At 49.0% G+C, this 18,052-nt stretch overlaps 1 protein-coding gene across 5 annotated transcripts in view; it reads right to left on the bottom strand.

The window, feature by feature from the left end:
* Positions 1 to 1,173: 1,173 nt before the first annotated feature.
* LOC113216128 (inactive dipeptidyl peptidase 10) overlaps positions 1,174 to 18,052 on the bottom strand; it is a 93,975-nt gene continuing 77,096 nt past the window's right edge. For all 5 annotated transcript variants that reach the window (XM_052269352.1, XM_052269351.1, XM_052269353.1 and 2 more), the window contains 11 exons: positions 12,573 to 12,625; positions 11,220 to 11,434; positions 9,747 to 9,934; positions 9,224 to 9,327; positions 9,007 to 9,136; positions 8,385 to 8,800; positions 7,688 to 7,960; positions 6,176 to 6,361; positions 5,712 to 5,869; positions 4,653 to 4,858; positions 1,174 to 4,562 (listed from right to left, as the gene is read on the bottom strand). In XM_052269352.1, the coding sequence (XP_052125312.1) occupies positions 4,437 to 4,562; positions 4,653 to 4,858; positions 5,712 to 5,869; positions 6,176 to 6,361; positions 7,688 to 7,960; positions 8,385 to 8,800; positions 9,007 to 9,136; positions 9,224 to 9,327; positions 9,747 to 9,934; positions 11,220 to 11,434; positions 12,573 to 12,625 (2,055 nt within the window). In that variant the 3' untranslated portion in view covers positions 1,174 to 4,436. The remainder of the gene's footprint in view (positions 4,563 to 4,652; positions 4,859 to 5,711; positions 5,870 to 6,175; positions 6,362 to 7,687; positions 7,961 to 8,384; positions 8,801 to 9,006; positions 9,137 to 9,223; positions 9,328 to 9,746; positions 9,935 to 11,219; positions 11,435 to 12,572; positions 12,626 to 18,052) is intronic.

Below are 18,052 nucleotides of genomic sequence, written 5' to 3'. Positions count from 1 at the left end.
GCATCGTTGTGTGGCTCCAGGCGGCAACGCCAGGGAAGTGCCAAGTGACAATAGTGAAATGATCAGGATAAGAAACTATTATGGGCGATTTACTATTAATAATAATTATTTTTGGCGAGTTTTAAGAAATATGCACCAGACCGTGTGTACACGACGTTTGGAGCCGAATCGTATTTGTCGTAGGAGTGTCATCGGAGTGCTCCCCCCTTCGGCAAAATAAAGTCAGACCAACCACGCCACCGAGTTCTAGCCATGCGTTCCGTAGTGCGTCGTGGGGCGGTACCGGTCTCTTTCAGCTTCCAAGCCGACACGCGCCCCAACCTAGCGCTCGCCTCGACTGACGGGCCAGCGCGCAGAGAGCTGACCGGTCGTCAGTAACTTGAAAACGCTCATCTCTGCGTGCGCGAGCCTCATGGTGGTTTCAGTTTGCTCGGGAGGTAGTACAGAGTCCAATGTGGTGGCAAGAAATCTTTTCTGAATCACTCAACATTGTTGCAATGGCAATGGCCAGGGTTCGCCAAGGCAAAGGTAGACAAGTAGCGATTCGTGCTTCGCTTTAGTAACACCCCTGAACTGCGTGCCTTTCAGTCTAAGGTGTCGCGTTGATCACTCAAATCCGCAAACTCGGACGAAATGCATTGCATTCTACAGCTCTTAGATTAATTCAGCAAAATTACGGAAGCTCGGCGCCTGCGAGGCTGAGGATAGGCCATCCCGTAAAGCACGCATGCACTGCAGGCAAGATGTTGCCTACCCATCAGGCGCTATGAGAGCTCGCCGGCTAGCCCCTTCACCCCATCCCCCAATAAAACCGTGCCTGTCGTCAGTCTTTCCTCCATTTCTCGATTTAATTTAATCTCGATCAAGAGTCCAGTGGCTTGAAAGAGGACCTGTATGTCATGGGGGGCACTACCCCGCGCGTTTAGTTGCCGACGCTACCCCTCGCCTTGCCTTGCGCGTTTGGCTTGGAGCGGCGGGCTGGGCTATACGCGCTTTCAGATGGCCTTCTGGTCGACCCTTTTCTTGTCACTTACAGCCCCCATAAAGCTTAGGCCATGTATCTCGTATCGAGAGGGTGGGCCTCAGTGGGCGTACTTGGCACGAAAATTGGAACCAAGGAGTGAAAGGGTATGTTGCGGAACCACCTGTTAGGCCGCAAGAATTGCAATCCGCTGAGCTTAGTAGTTATATTTATATAAAAGAAACAAAACATTCATGGTAACAAGACACCAGATTAAAGAACCAAATATGTAGGTTTGAAAATTCCCCATCACATTATTGGAAATGTCTAATAGAAATAAATGTAGATATCATGAAAGAAGTAACCGTAGTAGTGATTGTCTCAGCGCAAAACGAGACAAATTTATAACAGTTCTACAAAATATCATCAGGTATAAAACAGGTTGAGTCACACCAGCAACTGCTGCCTCATTCACACACTTCCATAACAGGAAATAGATGAGAAAGAGATGTACAACAGACAAAGATGTCCTATGGACAAAACGTCTAAATTGCCTTCTATTTTCTGCTTTGATTGTGTTTTTACTTCACGCAACTCTCAATACCATTTCACTGCTCAGTTGGATATGAATTAGAATAGAATGTTTGTATACTTTCTACAGAATGCAGTATATATACATGATATCATATCCACTCTTTGGGCAGTGAAAATGTTTGTAGCTGTGTTTATTGACTTGAAATAAAAAGCAAAAACACACACTATGACAACACACATTTAACAATTAAAAGCTGAAAGCAAACAAAACTCATACAGTAAGTAATGAACCAGTTATTGCTTAACACAGTTTGCCTTTAAAACAAAACAGAGATTAATTTTGTGATCAAAACAAACCAGTTGAGGCATCTTTAATAATGATTTTGGGCTATAACCAAAGGCATTACCAAAGTGTTAAGAGTAATCAATAAACGATTATGAAGGCAGCTCAACCAAAATGAAGCAGAATATAGAAGAAACAATGAGAATATTGATGAAGAAATTTAAATGATAGAATCCATTCATTGAAGAAACAATATTTCAGAAAAGGAGTTATTAGCTTATTGCTTTTTGATTCTCAATCATTAACAAGAAGTCCAAAAATGTTTACTTTCTAATTAAAACATATATGTATAACAAACCATTCACACAATTTCAACAATTCCGACTAACAAGTCTAGATCACAAGTTTGAAACTGGAAACGTTAAATTACAGTGGACCCCCGCACAACTATACTTTATGCAAACTGTCAGCTTAACACGTAGTAAGGCCTCTCCTAGCTGAGTTTAAGTTGAGGGTAGATGTACATTATCATCTAATACCCAGTGTGAGTTTCCTGTTCAAAGGAGTTATTTTCTGTGCAGCTGTCCGGGAGACCACTGTATCCAAAGTCACAGTATAAAGTGTTTTGGGACTTTCCTTACATTAAGACAACAAATGACAACATACATTGAGGTTCTTAAAGTAATATAAATATTACCATTAAAAGCAGTACCCTGAATGAACGCATTTTCATAACTCATTTTCCACTATCTTGAGCTCTACATCACACAGTATGGCCTGTTTTGATCCTGTCACTTCACGACAACCATAAACCGAAATTTGCAGGAGTAATATTTAGCCTAAAAGACATTATTCCTTAATGTTTGTAACCCGATTAAGAAACTTTATTGTCGGCCATTGTTATACATGATGTCAATATAACACTGCCACTTTCACCTCTTATTTTGGAATGAAGTGAACAATTCAGTTTGATTTGAATGAAGAAGTCTTACAACCGGCCCGCCAGTCAGGAAAGTGATGGACAAAAAAGGCACTTAAACTCTTTCAGACATCTTACACTTACGGCACACTGAATAATCCTTCCTCTCCTTTCCCTTTCTTTCAATATCCCTCTCTCAATGTATTTACATTAAACAATACTAATTCCAACATTCTAATGACAACACGAACAAACACCCCAGTGACGCCTGGGCGCCCTTAATGCTATAATTGACCTATTAGTGCTATGAACATTGATCATATAAACATTGAGTGTCGGCAGATGGAAAACACAAAAAGCATTGCCTTCCAGCAAATCAGTAATTGAGATTTTGAGTTGGCTGTCATCAAAGTCTTAGTTAAATAAATAAAGTTTATCTCAGCACCAAAGCCTTTAAAGTTCCTTTTTTCAAAGCAGACATCACAGTTTGTCACAATTTATCTAATAACTAGAGAAAAAATCTCTGAACTGAATGAAGACCGCCGGTAGGCAGGCAAACGGATCCAACATTCATCGCTGTTGTGCGGGTTGCCTATGGCACACAGGCTATGACGTCACATGTCGCCTCGACGTGCCAGAAGTTGGTTGGCATTTCTTTGCAGAATTTATACAAATTTGAGAAGCTCTAACTGACTTGAGGCTGGAGCTGGGTTGATTGACAGTAGCACAAGGTAGAAACACAAAAGAAAAGAACCTTATGAAGGTTGCAAAATAATAATGGTCCTCAGCACTAAATGTTAGCATTGAATCAGAGCACTTTAATGGTTTTGGAGGAAGCTATATATAACCTCAGTGAGATTTTGCTCATTTCATTCAGTCTTTGAAATATGTCTTAGAATTGTAAATGAAGGTCTTGAATGTACCTCTATATGCAATTGGATGGACATAATAACATTGCTTTTCTACATCAAACCACATCTGACGAAACAATGGTTATCAGAAAGAAAATAATATTGCTTTGGCAGTAGGCCCCAATTCAAGAGTGATTAAGAGCCCCAAAAAACTAAAAACAAAGACCGGAAACAACTACACTTGAGATTATCTAATAAAGCGTTTACATGCTGATTCACAATGGTAGAAAAATGCACAGCGTACTTCATTTAGTTCCAAACCAGGTACTGTTTCAAAATCAAAACCATTTTTCTTCTTGCATAAAAGAGGGTTCTATCACATAATTATGAGACATATTTGGACATGTGTGGCATGCTAAGCGTAGTTGAAACAAACAAAATGCTTGTCAGTTTTTGTACAACAAATATCCACACAGTAAAGAGCCAATAATTAAAATTAGTAAAATAATCCTGGACTAAGAACATTTTGACTAGAAAATATAATGGAAGAGCATTGCTTACAGATTACAAAAACATTCATGTTAGGCCAAAATTCTTTGTAGCTAACTGTATAAAAAAACAAACAGTAAACAAAGAATTCACTACATCATATTTAAACATCAGCAAGACCAGTAAACAGTTACTGCATTGTTATTTTGACGACAGCTCAAGCTTAACTTTTGAATGTTCATTCACAAACTCAAATTATTCCCAATTGCCTTTGGACTTGGTTTATCAGCTATCCTTTTCGAAAGTTTAAATAACCAATATCACTGGTTGTAACAAGTGTGATCAACATTAATGCTGTAAAAAAACTATATGGAATAGAAAGGTTGTTTGCAAGTCTAACTATGACGGCTGACTAGGTCGGTCTGCGTCTTCATCGAGGCTCAGGCACTTCATGAGGTAGTCCTCCATGGACTTGTACACGTGTTCCATAACACCATCAAGCTTGTGACCTTCATCGGCGTAGCTCTGTGAAAAAAAAAGAAACGCGAGGAGAATGAGTTAGGCACCCAATAATTTTTGCGAGGCGTAAAGCGGACTATTGACCGGCGAACGCACCTGATACCTGAAGACGATGCCCTCCTGGGTGAGGGCTCTCGCCAGGGTCACGCCGTGCAGGAACGGCGCGGACACGTCGGCCAGCCCGTGCAGCAGGTACAGGGAGTGGCTGGGGATGGAGCGCGCGCGCTGCGTCGCGTCCGCCTCCACGTAGCCCTTCACGTTGTCCGAGGGCTGTCCGAGAATGCGCTCCGTGAACGCAGAGTCTGGGAAAGCAGCGACCGTTGTAAGAAACTAAATATTTATCTCATCGCGCGCGTAAGATTGTAGCCATTATGACCTAACAATTTATTGAGGCTTTTATCTCCCACAAAGCATTTTGAGTAGGTTTGTGAATAAAATTAGTTTCTGAGCAAACTAATTTTGACAAAAAACATGATCCCTGATTTCGAGGCATGGAAACCAGTACGGCGTCCTAAAAATCAGGACGACTGACCGATCCATCCTGTTTTCCAAGCAGAGGTCACATCTGGTTGTATGGAAACTGAGACAATTTGCTTAGAATCCTGATCGTGCACAGCCCGGCGTAAGCGACGCCTGTAGTCGTAGGCGCCGGCCAGGTGGAGGGTAGGCAACATACTTACACGTGTGGTTTAATGGCCTACCGAACAGGCTGCACCGTGAACATATTTCCTCCGGGAGAAAGGGGGAGGGGGTTACGGAGGATATAGAAGAAATATCTTCATGGTGCAGCCTGTTCGGTAGGCCATTAACCCACACAGGTCTAAGTATTTTGCCTACCCTCCACCTTGCAGGCGTCTACGACTCTCAAAGGCGTCACGCTTGCGCCGGGCTGTGCACGATCAGGATTCTAAGCAAATTGTCTCAGTTTCCATACAACCAGATGTGACCTCTGCTTGGAAAACAGGATGGATCGGTCAGTCGTCCTGCTCTCCGGGACGCAATCTCGCTTTCCATGCAGACTTGCTTGGAAAACGTTCCGGTTTCCATGCCTCGAAATGAAAGGTCATGGACTTTTCAAAGAGCCAAAGAAACCAGGACGCCGTTTTTACCGCGTGGATTGGAAAATGCGACATTTCCAGCTGCGGCTTTACTCACTGTAGTACAGCCAGTCCGCGACCGGGGAGACCGCGATGCCGCACTGAAAGACGCTCTGCTGCGAACCCAGCACCATGGCCGTGACGTAGCCGCCGTAGCCCCAGCCCCACAGGCCCACCCGGGTCCGGTCCATGTACTTCAGCGAGTCGAGCAGGTATCTGCAGCGGAACACAAACACAAGGATTAGCTTGGAGACGAGAAACACGACCCGAAGTCTAATTCCACCGTCTTCCCGCCTGCGCCACTTTCGTAAAGGAAAACCACCCGAAAATTCGTTTCGATTCTTTACATCGAAGAATTACAAAATTCTGATGGCACTATGCATCGATTTTGGATTGTTCGGTGAAGAATGAGCTGTCACGCAATTTACGATTGTGACCGTGCGTTGAGAACACCGTTTATTACCCCGAAATATACATAAAGCATTGTAAATTCACATAAATGCTCCCAAGCACAGAGCTTACCTCACGACGCTGATTTGGTCCTGCACCTCGGGGCCGCCAAGCTTGCGGTGCAGGCCGCGCTTGCTCTGGCCCCTGGCGCCCCTCGCGTCCAGGCGCACGTACACGACGTCGAAGCGGCTCGACATGTACGTCCCCCAGTGCACCGAGAAGCGGTCCGTCACCGTCCGGGACCCGGGCCTGCCGTTTCTGGAAAAGACACACAAAATCGGATATGATTAATATTGCGGCATCACATTCGCGTCACATTTTCCTAAATTTCGGCGACGCACACACAATTGTTTCTTGGTTCGATGCAAGACTAAGAAAGTACTCTTGGTACTCATTCCATAGAGTGTAACTGTGCAGTACTGAAGGCGGCGCAAGTGATAGCGCCTGCAGCGCGTTGGGTAGGCCAACCCGCCACGTAGCTGTGTGGAGTCGGAGGCCCGCCCTGCGCCTGAGCGCTGGCGAGGGCAGACAGAGGGCCAAGGTTATACAGTAGGTTGTGGCAGTAGACCCCTCGCGATCTGATTGGTCGCCGAATCGTGACGTCACCATTTGTCCTCCCGCCCGTAGTTCAAATTACGGCTCGTGTGCCCGTCTCAATATTATGTGTTATAACAAACACAGGATAAAAATACCCACGGTATTTTGTTTTAGCTCCCCTCAGCATCGATAAATGACAATACATTCACTCAGATGCCGAGCAGGTCGAAAGATGCGGACGGATTACGAACGCCCATAACCTCACATCCAAGATGGCCGCTGCTCGGCCGCTCAGCTGATCGTACGGGAGTGAGGTGAGGACTGTTTGTAATCCGTCCGCATCCTTCGACATGCTCGGCATCTGAGTGATTGTATTGTCATTTATCGATGCTGAGGGGTGCTAAAACAAAATACCGTGGATATTTTTATCCTGTGATTGTTATAACATATAATATTGAGACGGGCACACGAGCCGTAATTTGAACTACGGGCGGGAGGACAAATGGTGACGTCACGATTCGGCGACCAATCAGATCGCGAGGGGTCTACTGCCACAACCTACTGTATAACCTTGACAGAGGGCAGTGTCCTAGCGTAGAATAAGGGAACTTTAAATTTGAGGAGACTCCTGAGTTGTGAACGGTTCCGCCTTACCTATATTGACTCGACAGATCTCGATAATTTCAAATCTTCTGTCATCCTAAATATGACTACTGTGGTTGTACATTTTGGATCTTGGCCGATGTGCATTCTCCAATTAGAATGAGAAGGAGATTATATACGATGACGTCGGTGGCAGGGTAGATCAGTATAGGTCGGGATGACATCCCCACCCCCCTCCACCACCCGGGCCAGGCAACGTTGGTAAACACAAATTGTTTTCGCATTACAATGAGCGTCCTGGCTATTCGTTACCCCCCCCCCCCCCTCCCCATCCCTCTCCGATGCGCGATAAATACCCACATGTATCGGCTCCCAATACTGGGGGGCCTACATTTCGGCTCGGCCGCGAAAGCTACGGCCGGACGCCGCCGCCGGCGTACTCACACTTCCACGAGGACGGGGAAGGCCGCGTCTCGGAGCTCCTCCCTCCAGGACGGCGGAAGCAGCAGCTGCACCTGGGCGCGCAGCCCTTGCGCCAGCGGCACCTCGAACGAGCGCATGGTGGGCAGGGCGAGCTGCGAGAGGCGCGCCGCCCGCGCCGGCATGGTGCTGTAGAGCAGGCGCAGCAGGCCGTGCGTCGAGGCCACGTGCACGCCGCCCAGCGGCAGCCCGGGGCCCTCGCACTCCAGCACGTAGTGCGTCACGCCCGTCACGGGGCTGCCGACACACAAGGCACAAAGCTGTAGATCTACACTCTAAACTAACGAGAAGGGACAATTTTGTTCCTAAAACGGCGACGTTTTTGTGAAGATCCATACTGGATGCAATTTTGTTTCTGAAACTGGGCAAAATTGTGCAAAGCTTACAAAATTTGTCGTTTAAGGCACAAAATTCCATCCAGGACGAATGTGCACGAAAACGTTGCCTCTTTAGGAACACAATTGTCTGTTTACATTTACGATTGTAGTTCAATAAAGATCATGATTAAAGTTAAAAATACATAAACATTTAACCGAAGTTCATCAAAGTTTAAATATCAATACAACAACGTTCAAGCCGATCCCTCTCTTTTCAGAAAGATGCCAGCTGACATGTCCGCCCCGGGGAGGCCACGACAACCAACCACTCGAACTCGACTCACTCGAAGGGCGCGGTGATGGCGGAGAAGTGCGTGCAATTGACGTAGTGGTCCCGGTCGGACCCCACGAGCCCCGTGAGTCCGCAGGTGATGCACTGCGGCTCCAGGCGGCGCGGGTCGTCCGTGGACGGGTCCCGCACCACGTACAGGTGCTGCTGGCCGGGCTGGCGCTCGTGCGTGCCCAGGTAGTACACTACGTGGTTCACGGTGTCCCACGACAGGATGTCCGTCACCTCGTACCGCCCGTGACTGAGCACGGCCGTGCGCGTTCGCGTCCGCGTCACGAGCTTGACGTGCGTGTAGAACTCGGTGTCCTCGGCCACCGAGGCCAGCAGCAGGAACGAGTCACCCCCGGGCGCGAACAGCGGCTGCTGCTGCAGGTCCAGCCAGGAGTCGTCGGGTGCCCGCTCGGCGTGCGTCTGTCAGAGAGCATAGATGTCTTTAGCACTAAAAAAAAATCTGTGTTCACCCCCTCCAAAAAATCAAAACAAATCAAAGAAAAAATAATTTTAAAAATCAATCAGAAAAAATAAGGAAATTCAAGAAAAGGCTGGAAGAATCGGTGTACGCTTTAATTTATCATGAAGTACCCCTTTACCGCTAGTTCACTTTCTTGAATACATACCTCTATGCAGGTCCAGTTAGGCGGGCTGCACACGCTGACGATGCTGAAGTTCTGCGCGCGCCGCATCCACACGGCGGCCACCATGTCGTTGTCCTGGCCGACCCAGCCCGCCGACGTCAGATAGTACTCTCTGCAACATTCACAATCATGAATAGTGATCTCAAGCTTCCACTTTGACTCGATCTGCCTCAATTTTGCCAGCCGCAAAACCACTTACTGGTCTTCGAACACGGCCGGCGGCCTCAGCTCCATGGGTGTCAGGTCTGTTGTGTTGGCGACGACAACAACCCAGAGCTTCACCTCAGGGTTGGCGGTACCCGGCTGTCGAGAAAAACACAATATTTAGAAAAGCTATAAAAAAGGAAACATTTCCGTCGCTATCATGTACTAAATTATTATTGCGAAACTGCCGCGTTCTTCCAACTATCTTGCTAAGTCCGAATACAGAAATAAACTAACCGGAGGAATGTACACTAACTACATGTTCCTTCCGTTAAGAACACCGCTGTCACTTATTAAATTACTTAGTCTAACTCCATCTAGTTAGAACGTAAAAACCCTACTAATCGCTAAGTCCGTAAAATACTAGATATAACAAAATTACAACAATATGACACACACAAAAAATGACGCGATGTAGTTCAAAAGTAGGAGTTGACATTTAAACGAACACGACTGCTGGAACATGAGATGAACACACTTCTTTATCACTTACACGTCGAGGCGGAGCACTAGCTTACCGTGGGGTACCGGACGGTCCTGGACTCGGGAAAGAAGGACGCCGACGACGCCCCTGGCGCCACCTGCCCTGCCAGGCTGAACCAAGGGTAGCTCATGGTGCGCACGAGCGAGTCGTTGAAGGACGCGTACAGGAGGTGGGAGCCGTCCGGCGACGGCCAGACCGCCTCCGGGGAGGACAAGATCTCCTCTGCAAAACCAGGGGGTTTCAGACAAGGCAGTTTGGGGGGCGAGGCTGATCAACAAGGGGCCGCGGGGCTGGCGCTGAGATCTGATGAAGAAGAAGTGAGAAGGAGGGCGGCTGGGAATGGGGGGACTCGAGGTGAGTAAATGAAGCAAGGGCAAACAAGGAGAAGGCGGAGAGGGTTGGGGAGGGGGGAATCAGAGAGAGGGCGATAGAAAAGGGGGGCGGGGGGCAGAGCGACGGGTGAGCTGAGCGGGGCGGCTGGACTCGTTGACCGCGCGGCACCGGGAGTGTCAGGCGAGGCGTCCAGGGGATCAGTCACACAACACCTGACTGCTCCGACTGACGCCCCCAGCGCCGCCATGTGCGCCACGATGCCGCCGCGGGTGTCCGTCGAGGTGAGGCGACCGGGGAGGGGGAAAAGGGATCGGAGCTCATCAGACCAAACTAAGATTGGCTATATGTAATCCACAATAATCCATATATACTATGCACGACATGAAAGAAAAAACGCTATAATACGTCTGACTTTAACCTATAAAATTATTTTTTTAAATTATTTTTTAATTAAAATAATTATCCGTTATTGTCTACATACACAACAAACTAAATATCTACGGAACTGACTATGGCTATAAGCTGGTCAGATCGGAGCATTAAAACATTTTAGTACCGTTTACAAATTTACGTTATTAGAAAAATTAACAGAATATTAGAGTCGTAAAATATAATGGGCAGCTATCAAACGAGAGCGATAAGACCATTACATCATTCCACCACATATTCAAGTCTACTTCGCACGCAGACTCGCGCTCAGGTCTCACTAACCAGCAAAACGACAAAAGAAAGAGATTATTCATAAGCATACCAATGTGTCTATTGGGTTTCTCTTTAAAAGTGGGTGAAGCTCCATTGATCCAATCAGCCTATTCGACTACATCACCTAGCTCTGGAAAACCAAGACGTTAGGGTGGCTGCTAGAACCCTTTCTCATTTTGTAGTTGCAGTGTCCCGCTCGCAAGCGTGTGGCCTCGCGGGATCAGTATACGTGGGCAGAGATGATAGGCAAACCCGCCTGCATGCGGTACATTTTAACGACACAAAGAGGAAGAGGTATGGTGAGCCACTCTATACATCTACACCACAAAAAAAAAAAATGTACGACAATCTTTCTCCTACCTCTACGCTAAAAATCGTATTCTCATTTGGCGAGGAGAAAACACATAGAAACGAAAGTGCAGTGGTTGGCTAATACCGCTTGTGTCTGTGCTCTGTCCTGCGCCGCACTCACCCTGGTACAGCCAGTCGGCCACGCCGTTGTAGTACTCGTTGGCCTGGCCCGTGTGCGTGAGGCGCGTGTCCTCCTCGACCTGCGGCGAGCTGCGGAGGTAGATGTCGTTCTCCACGATCATGAGCAGCCCCTCGGTGCTGCCCAGCCAGGAGGCGAACTGCAGCGGCGTCGGCATGACCTTGGGCGCGTGCGCCAGGCGCAGCGGGATGTGGTGGCTGAGGACCGAATTTTAGTTTACTAAAGAGTATTTTGGAGATCTTTTTAGATGTCTAAATTGTTTCCATAAAAGTTTTATTTTTAATTTTTAAAATTTCTAGAACTATGTAAATTTCCTCTTTTATATTTTTGCTAGGAAAGCTTTCAATTTAGGTCAGACAAGCATTCCAAATTGAATAGCACGTTTGCACGTGAGAAACAATATGAAGAGAAAGAAAAGGAAACCGCAAGCCGCAAGTAAAACTAAGAAAAATTACAGGGACCGAGCCTTTGCAGGTTTTGGACCGAGTACACGTCACAACCCCACTTGTTGCTCGGAAGTCAATCACGCTAACCGCTCCGCCGGAGCGGGGCGGGGACCCTGCGCAGGAGGGAAGGCCACGCCCGGGGGCTCGCTATGGCCGCATTATTGAAATGACGGACTGCAATGCAAACGGGTTGTGGAAAAAAAACGAGGGAAAATAATCTGTAAATTATGAAGGCAGGGAGCGGGCGCGGTACGGGCGGGGCTGCGCTGGCACCCGTGCAATCCGCCCTAATGGCTCGGGGCAGAGCGTTGCAGAGTTCCACGCCACGCGACGCCTAGCCAACCACAATCAAAAATAGCTGCTTTCATACAGACGACCAATTTCCTTCCGCAAATGGGCCTCGCGCCATGTTCTGCTGCTGTACCCTCCCCCCCCCCCTCCCCCGTCCTCCGGGTGACGGACTGCACTGCTCCCCGTACTAGCGCGAGAGGGGGGAACGGAAAGCATATCACAGGTCTGTTTATGGCCTTATTTTCACTCTCCGGGGATCTCTCTCTCTCTCTCTATCTCTCTCTCTCTCTCTCTCTCTCTCTACTGTTAAAAACTTGTACTTTATTAAACTTTTCAGAAATTCAAGTTTTAGAGTAAACGCAAAAAACGATTTAGTAAAATTGGTATTGTAGTTCGTAAAATTACAACTTTTCAAATTATTGCTCGTCAATGAAAAGTATGGAACCTGCTTAGGTGGTAGACCTACGATTAAGTTGGAATTTACAAATCGCGATCATCATGTAAAGAGATATGTAGGTTAGCCGTTGACTTCACGCAGCAAAGAGACCGACTCGCTACACATTTTGTCTTTCACATAGTCGTTTTGGAGGATACTCACTCGTTACTGACATCGTAGACTGTATATTGGGCTGTGTAGGACTGTCGAAATATCTGCAACGACGAAAGAGGCGAGAATTAGAACAGGGCTGTTAAACGACAACACACACACACACTAACTAGAGTGCCGCGGTTGCACGACGGTTCGAGCCATGCGGCAGGCTATCGTCCGGGAAACAGGGAGCAGGCGGAGGAGGAGGTCCAGAGATAGCCGCTGACAGAGTGCTGGCCCGCGAGGGGCTGCTGGGACGGGACCCGACGGGACGTCGCTGTCACGTCAGCCCTTCTCCCCTATCCGGGGCCGGGCCGGGGACATGCAGCGCAACAAGTAGAACGCCTACAGCAGGCAGGTGCAGTCCATGGGAGTGAAAAAGTGAGAGCGGGAGGGGGGAGGGACGGGGGGAAGGGCAGAGGATCTCGGCGCGGTGTGGCGGGCCTGTGAGGGTCCGACCCGACAGCCAGCGACAGCTTGCGACAGCCCGAGTGACAAATGTCGGGTCCAATTTCCCGATGTATTGGCGCTGCGCCGGTGCGCTACCGCGGCCCGAACACACGGGAGGATTACCATCTCCTGTGGACTCCCATGGGAGTCGTGAATCGGGGTAGGATGGATCCTATTCGAACTCCTCTCCCAAACCTCTAAGGAGTCGTTCCAATTACCACGTAACCCTTCGGGGGGGGGGGGGGGAATATTTTAGGGTCCTTCAAAGATTATGACCATCACTACACTGATAAACTAAGTGTGCAACTGCTGAAAACTTGTAAGTGTGCAACTCCGTAGTAGTATTTGCAAGCGTTCAGCTCGGTTGGTGTGAACTTGCAAGTATGCAACTCTTCGGTGAAACACTTCCTTGGATTAAATGCTCACTGTGTAGGAAGTGCTCAAGCGAGGAGTTGCACACTTGCAAGTGCACACCTACCGAGTTAAACACTTGCAAGTATTCAACTTGCAACTGCAACAGACTGGACTTGCTCGTGAGCCAGGCTGATACGAAAATTAAATTCGGCAAGCACAAAGGTTGATTGCCGGCGATTGTCATTGAGACATAAGTCATTAATGTACAATTGATCTCAGGAGAAAGATTTGTACACCGACAACGAATGAATTGGCCACGGTGGAGGGAGAAACGGTGGGGGCACGAGGGCCTCCCAGCATAGGGACCCGTGGGTCCAGAATCTCGACAGGTTGGGGGATTAACGGCCGAGTCGGGGCTATCTAACGTGCCGGTACGGAGTACCTTTAGTCGGGGCGGCCTATGCAGGTAGCTGGGCCGCCCCGACTTAGCTTGAGCGGCACCGACCCTCGCCCGGCTCACCCGGCCGGAGTGTGCGAGAGAGAGAGTCAGGTAGGAGCCCGTCCCGCGCAAGCTGAGTCTGGGCTTCCCACCTACCTACCTGCACGGCGGCCCCGACTGAAGGTAGTGTGAACGCGCCCTACAGTTGGCCCCGACTAGGGCGTTAATCCCCCAACCTGTCGAGATTCTGGACCCACGAGCAGAGCCCTCGTGCCCCCACCGTATCTCCCTCCACCGTGGAATTGGCATTTGAGCTGAGCTAAGGGACCAACTGCAGCAGGTGTCTCATAAGAAAGTCCACTGGAGTGGCTGGAGTCGGCACGGCAGTTCGGCCGCCTGCCGCCTATAAAGTGAATGAAGTTCTATTTGAGGACTCATCCCAGGAGATGGCCGCCTGCATTGCGGTCGTTCAAGATAACAATCGCAGAGATCCTTGAAGGCTTTGACTGTAGGTGACTTGATGGGTATTTTACTGACGTCTGTTAACATTAAGTAGCCAGATGATGTCTCTCGTCAAAAAGGGTGGGACGACCGATCTCACGGACTACTTAGGAACTCCAATTATCACTTGACAGTAGTCAACCTTCACTGAAAACTCAGAAATGACGGGCACCATAACAACAGATATAGACGTCCGTCAGTGTTGCACATGTTAGTTGTCGTGCAATTTCCGAAAGCAACAGACAAGCATCATTCCAAAGTATCCTTTATTTTCCAAAATGTTGTTCAAAGTCCATTTGAAACTTGTGTCCGACCAAGAACAGGATATTCCTCCCACGACTGCAGGTCACCCACAGGAGAGATAGGAGGCCCATGGCAACTCCGCAACGAGACGACCATGGCTGGGGATTTCAGCCATGACAATACGTCACGCACGACAGGGTCTGGTCCCCACCCCTCTCTTTCAGGCCTAGTGAGGCCCGAGCACCGGGCCCTTCCATATCAGTCCAGCCCCCTCTAAACGTCCACGCTCGCTATCAGCAGGGTCAAAGGGATTTCCAGTGGCCAGCGGTGAGGAATGGGTGGGTGACGCATTATCCAAGCCATAGCCACAAAAGGCAGAAAAGCATGTGTGGTTTCGTCCAGAACATAATACGAATTTTCAATTACGAATTTTCCGACTACTGGGCTATCAGCGAAAATTTATCTTTTTTTCCCTTTACTCCTGTTTTTTATTCTTATAATTTTTGGCAGCGCCAATACTGCCCCCCTCCCCCAACGGGTTCTCCCCCTGTCCCCGTCAGCGCACACACGACAACTATTGGTCGCATTTAGCGGAGACCAACACCAAACTGCAGCAGTGACGAATGTATGCGGACTGGAGCTCCGGCAACTGGCGACAAACATTCACGAAGACATGGGGTCGGGGGCGGTCGGACAAGGGTGGGGGCGGGCCGGGGGCGGTCGCGACCCACCCCCACGGCCAACTTTCCATCATTACTCACTGGCCGCGCCCGCTCCTCTCCCGCCTGAGACACACATTTTCGAACGAAATGGACGCTGTAACGGCCCGGCTGCCCCCCCTACCCTTCATGCTTTTGTTCACGACGGCGCCGCGATCGCCGTGGCACTTTCTCCCCCTCCTGTCGTGGTGGTGGCGGCGGAGGGGGAGTGGGGTTCAATTCCCGCGTTCGCCACGCCCGCGCTGTTTTTTTGCCCTCTTTTTTCCAAGCTTTCCTGGTAATGGAGTGGAAACCACGAGTTTAGTGACGCAACATGAACCCACAAGAGGTCCTCATTATAGAGGCGGGGCGGGGGTCGACCGAGGACGCCAGGTTGGTTACACTGACCTTTCTTTTACACGAAAAAATCTAAGGAGTCAGGATGAATTCCTTTCTATGTTTTTTATGTTTTAAGATTTATATATAGGCCTAGTAAAGAAGAGGAGCATAGTAGGAATTCATGAAAAACTTGGCGTGAGAAAAAGTGAAATAGTATTGAAATAGTATTGAAATAGTTTTATTGAAAGACTTTGAAATCACAAAGAAAAGGGCTTTAAAGCCCCACCGCTGTTTGCAATAAAATTAAGAAATATTATTAAGGGAGAGGAAGAGAGTGAGACAGACAGAGAGAGAGAGAGACAGAGGAAAGGGAGTCTGACTGACAAGTTTCATTAAGAGGCGTTAGGCATGAGAGGCTTAACTGGCCCCACAAAAACAAACCCCCCGTGTCCAGCAGTCCATAACGCACACGCTGCACGCCAGCCTCCCCCGGCCCAGGCACGCACGCGCTCACGCACACATCCACTACACGTTAGAGCAACAGCTGCGCGCCCATGGTTCGCGTGTTTTTTCTGCTCCAGGCAGTAAACTGAACAAAAATCGTGCGCGAAGCGATCGACTGCTCAAACGACGCGAGCCAGTCTTCTTATCGGGCGGCCAAAAAAAGAGAAGGCAACCGCTGAAGAACAGACAGAAGTGGGAAAGAAAACGGATGCCCGCTGGGGAAGGCGCCCTGCCCCGCGGTGTGTGGTGTGGGAGCCCCTGAGAGGTAGGCTGGCCCGCCGCCCACCGCTCCTCCGCGGGACGGCCTATCCAGCGGTTGTCAGGGGCTCCGGGCCGGGAGGTCGGCCCACGGCCGGCCTCCGGTCGCGCGCGGCCCCGGCCACCCCGGCCACCCCCAGCCCACGAGGATCGCTACGCAGGCAGCGCATGCGCCCCCCAGCAATTAACACTGTGATTTAATCTCGCCCAATAAGACAAAGTTTGAATAGAATTCGCCCTCTACCCCTCCTGCCCTTGCCTTGCCTCGCCTCCCACAGCCGGCTGGCCCAGTTTTCCACCTGGCCTTCCTTAAAGTCTAGCGCGTGCCGCACGATTATTATTTTTAAAAAATACCAACTGTTAAATCAAATGTGGGGCTGTTACACATTAAATGTTTTTAGGGATTTTTAAAAATTGGATTATTGTGGAGAGTTTTTATTGTGCGCAAGCTAATTTTAGTTGCGCACGGTTCAATGCACATTTAAGCAGATATCGTACGTAATATTAGTTGTACATGAGGCTAGTTTACAAAACAACTGCATTACTAATGAAAAATAATGATGCCGTTTCACCTTTGCACAAGTAATGCATTTTAGTTCCCTTGTTTCCTTATCGCTTTCAGTAAGAGCACGAGAAGCATCATAACACCCTAAAAAATGTAAATTACCACCCATGGAGCTAGCGGCAATTAATTCTCCGCTGTACGGCGCTGTCGTCGAGGCAGAGTCCAACGACATCTCTGAGACGACGCACCAACGTGAGGCGACGCATGACGGAACAGCATTTTTTTCGCGTTATGGCGGGCATAACGTCCCTCTACTTTATATCTCTCTCTATTTCCTCTGCCCCCACCCCCTCCCTTTTCCTACAGCCCCTTCATCTCCCCAGCAGCCCTCCCTCCCCCCCTTTTGTCTGCGCGCCGCCGCTGCAGGGCATCGTCTCAAGCGAGTTCACATAAAAAGTTATTCTAGTTCGCGGGAGGGAAGACATAAAAGGGCCGCGGTCGCGTCACGGCGACCGCGCGGCCAATTGGGGACCATGTATACCGAAACACTGGGGGGTGGTACTCAGTTCGAAAAGTGATTGCAAGTTGCAAGAGTCGGTTTGTTATATGAAGAAAAAAGAATTGAGATCCATTGTAAAACCACAAAGGATTTACTTTGCAAATTACAAAGTGCAGCGTGTTTCATTGGTTCGCAATTGCAAAGCATCAATTTGTAATTGCAAATTAAATGTTTCGTAGTTACAAAGGATGTAAATACTTCGCAGTTCTGCAAAGCATTGCTTTGTATGAATTTAACAGTGCATATTGAAAATAGAAGGGGAATTTACTCACTTGTAATTTCGAGGCAGTTCCGATAAAAAACAACCCAACGAAGCTGCAAACCATAGGGGAGTTGCAGCTTAAGATCAAATCACGTAGTAATACATTCTGGCTTCCGCGCGCGTCCGGGTGGGGCGCCGAACCGCACGCCGTTCGACCCTCGACCCGACGGCACGGTCCTCCAGCCCCACCCCCACACCCGGCCGAGCCCCTCCAACACGCCGCGCAGTCATTGTCGCTGACACGGGCGGCGTCCCTGCCAAACAGCCTGATGAGCCCCATGGGGGCGGCGCGGGGGCGCGTCGGGCCCGGCCGGGATTTGGTGGTGCGAGTCGTGGCGGGGTGGGGGTTGTAGCGAGGCGTGGGCCTGGGCACGCGG

The sequence above is a fragment of the Frankliniella occidentalis genome, unplaced genomic scaffold, assembly GCF_000697945.3.
Source record: "Frankliniella occidentalis isolate FOCC.00 unplaced genomic scaffold, Focc_3.1 Scaffold90, whole genome shotgun sequence".
NCBI lineage: Eukaryota > Metazoa > Arthropoda > Insecta > Thysanoptera > Thripidae > Frankliniella > Frankliniella occidentalis.
The sequence above is the reverse complement of the archived record's forward strand: the minus strand, read 5'-3'. Positions and strand labels throughout refer to the sequence as shown.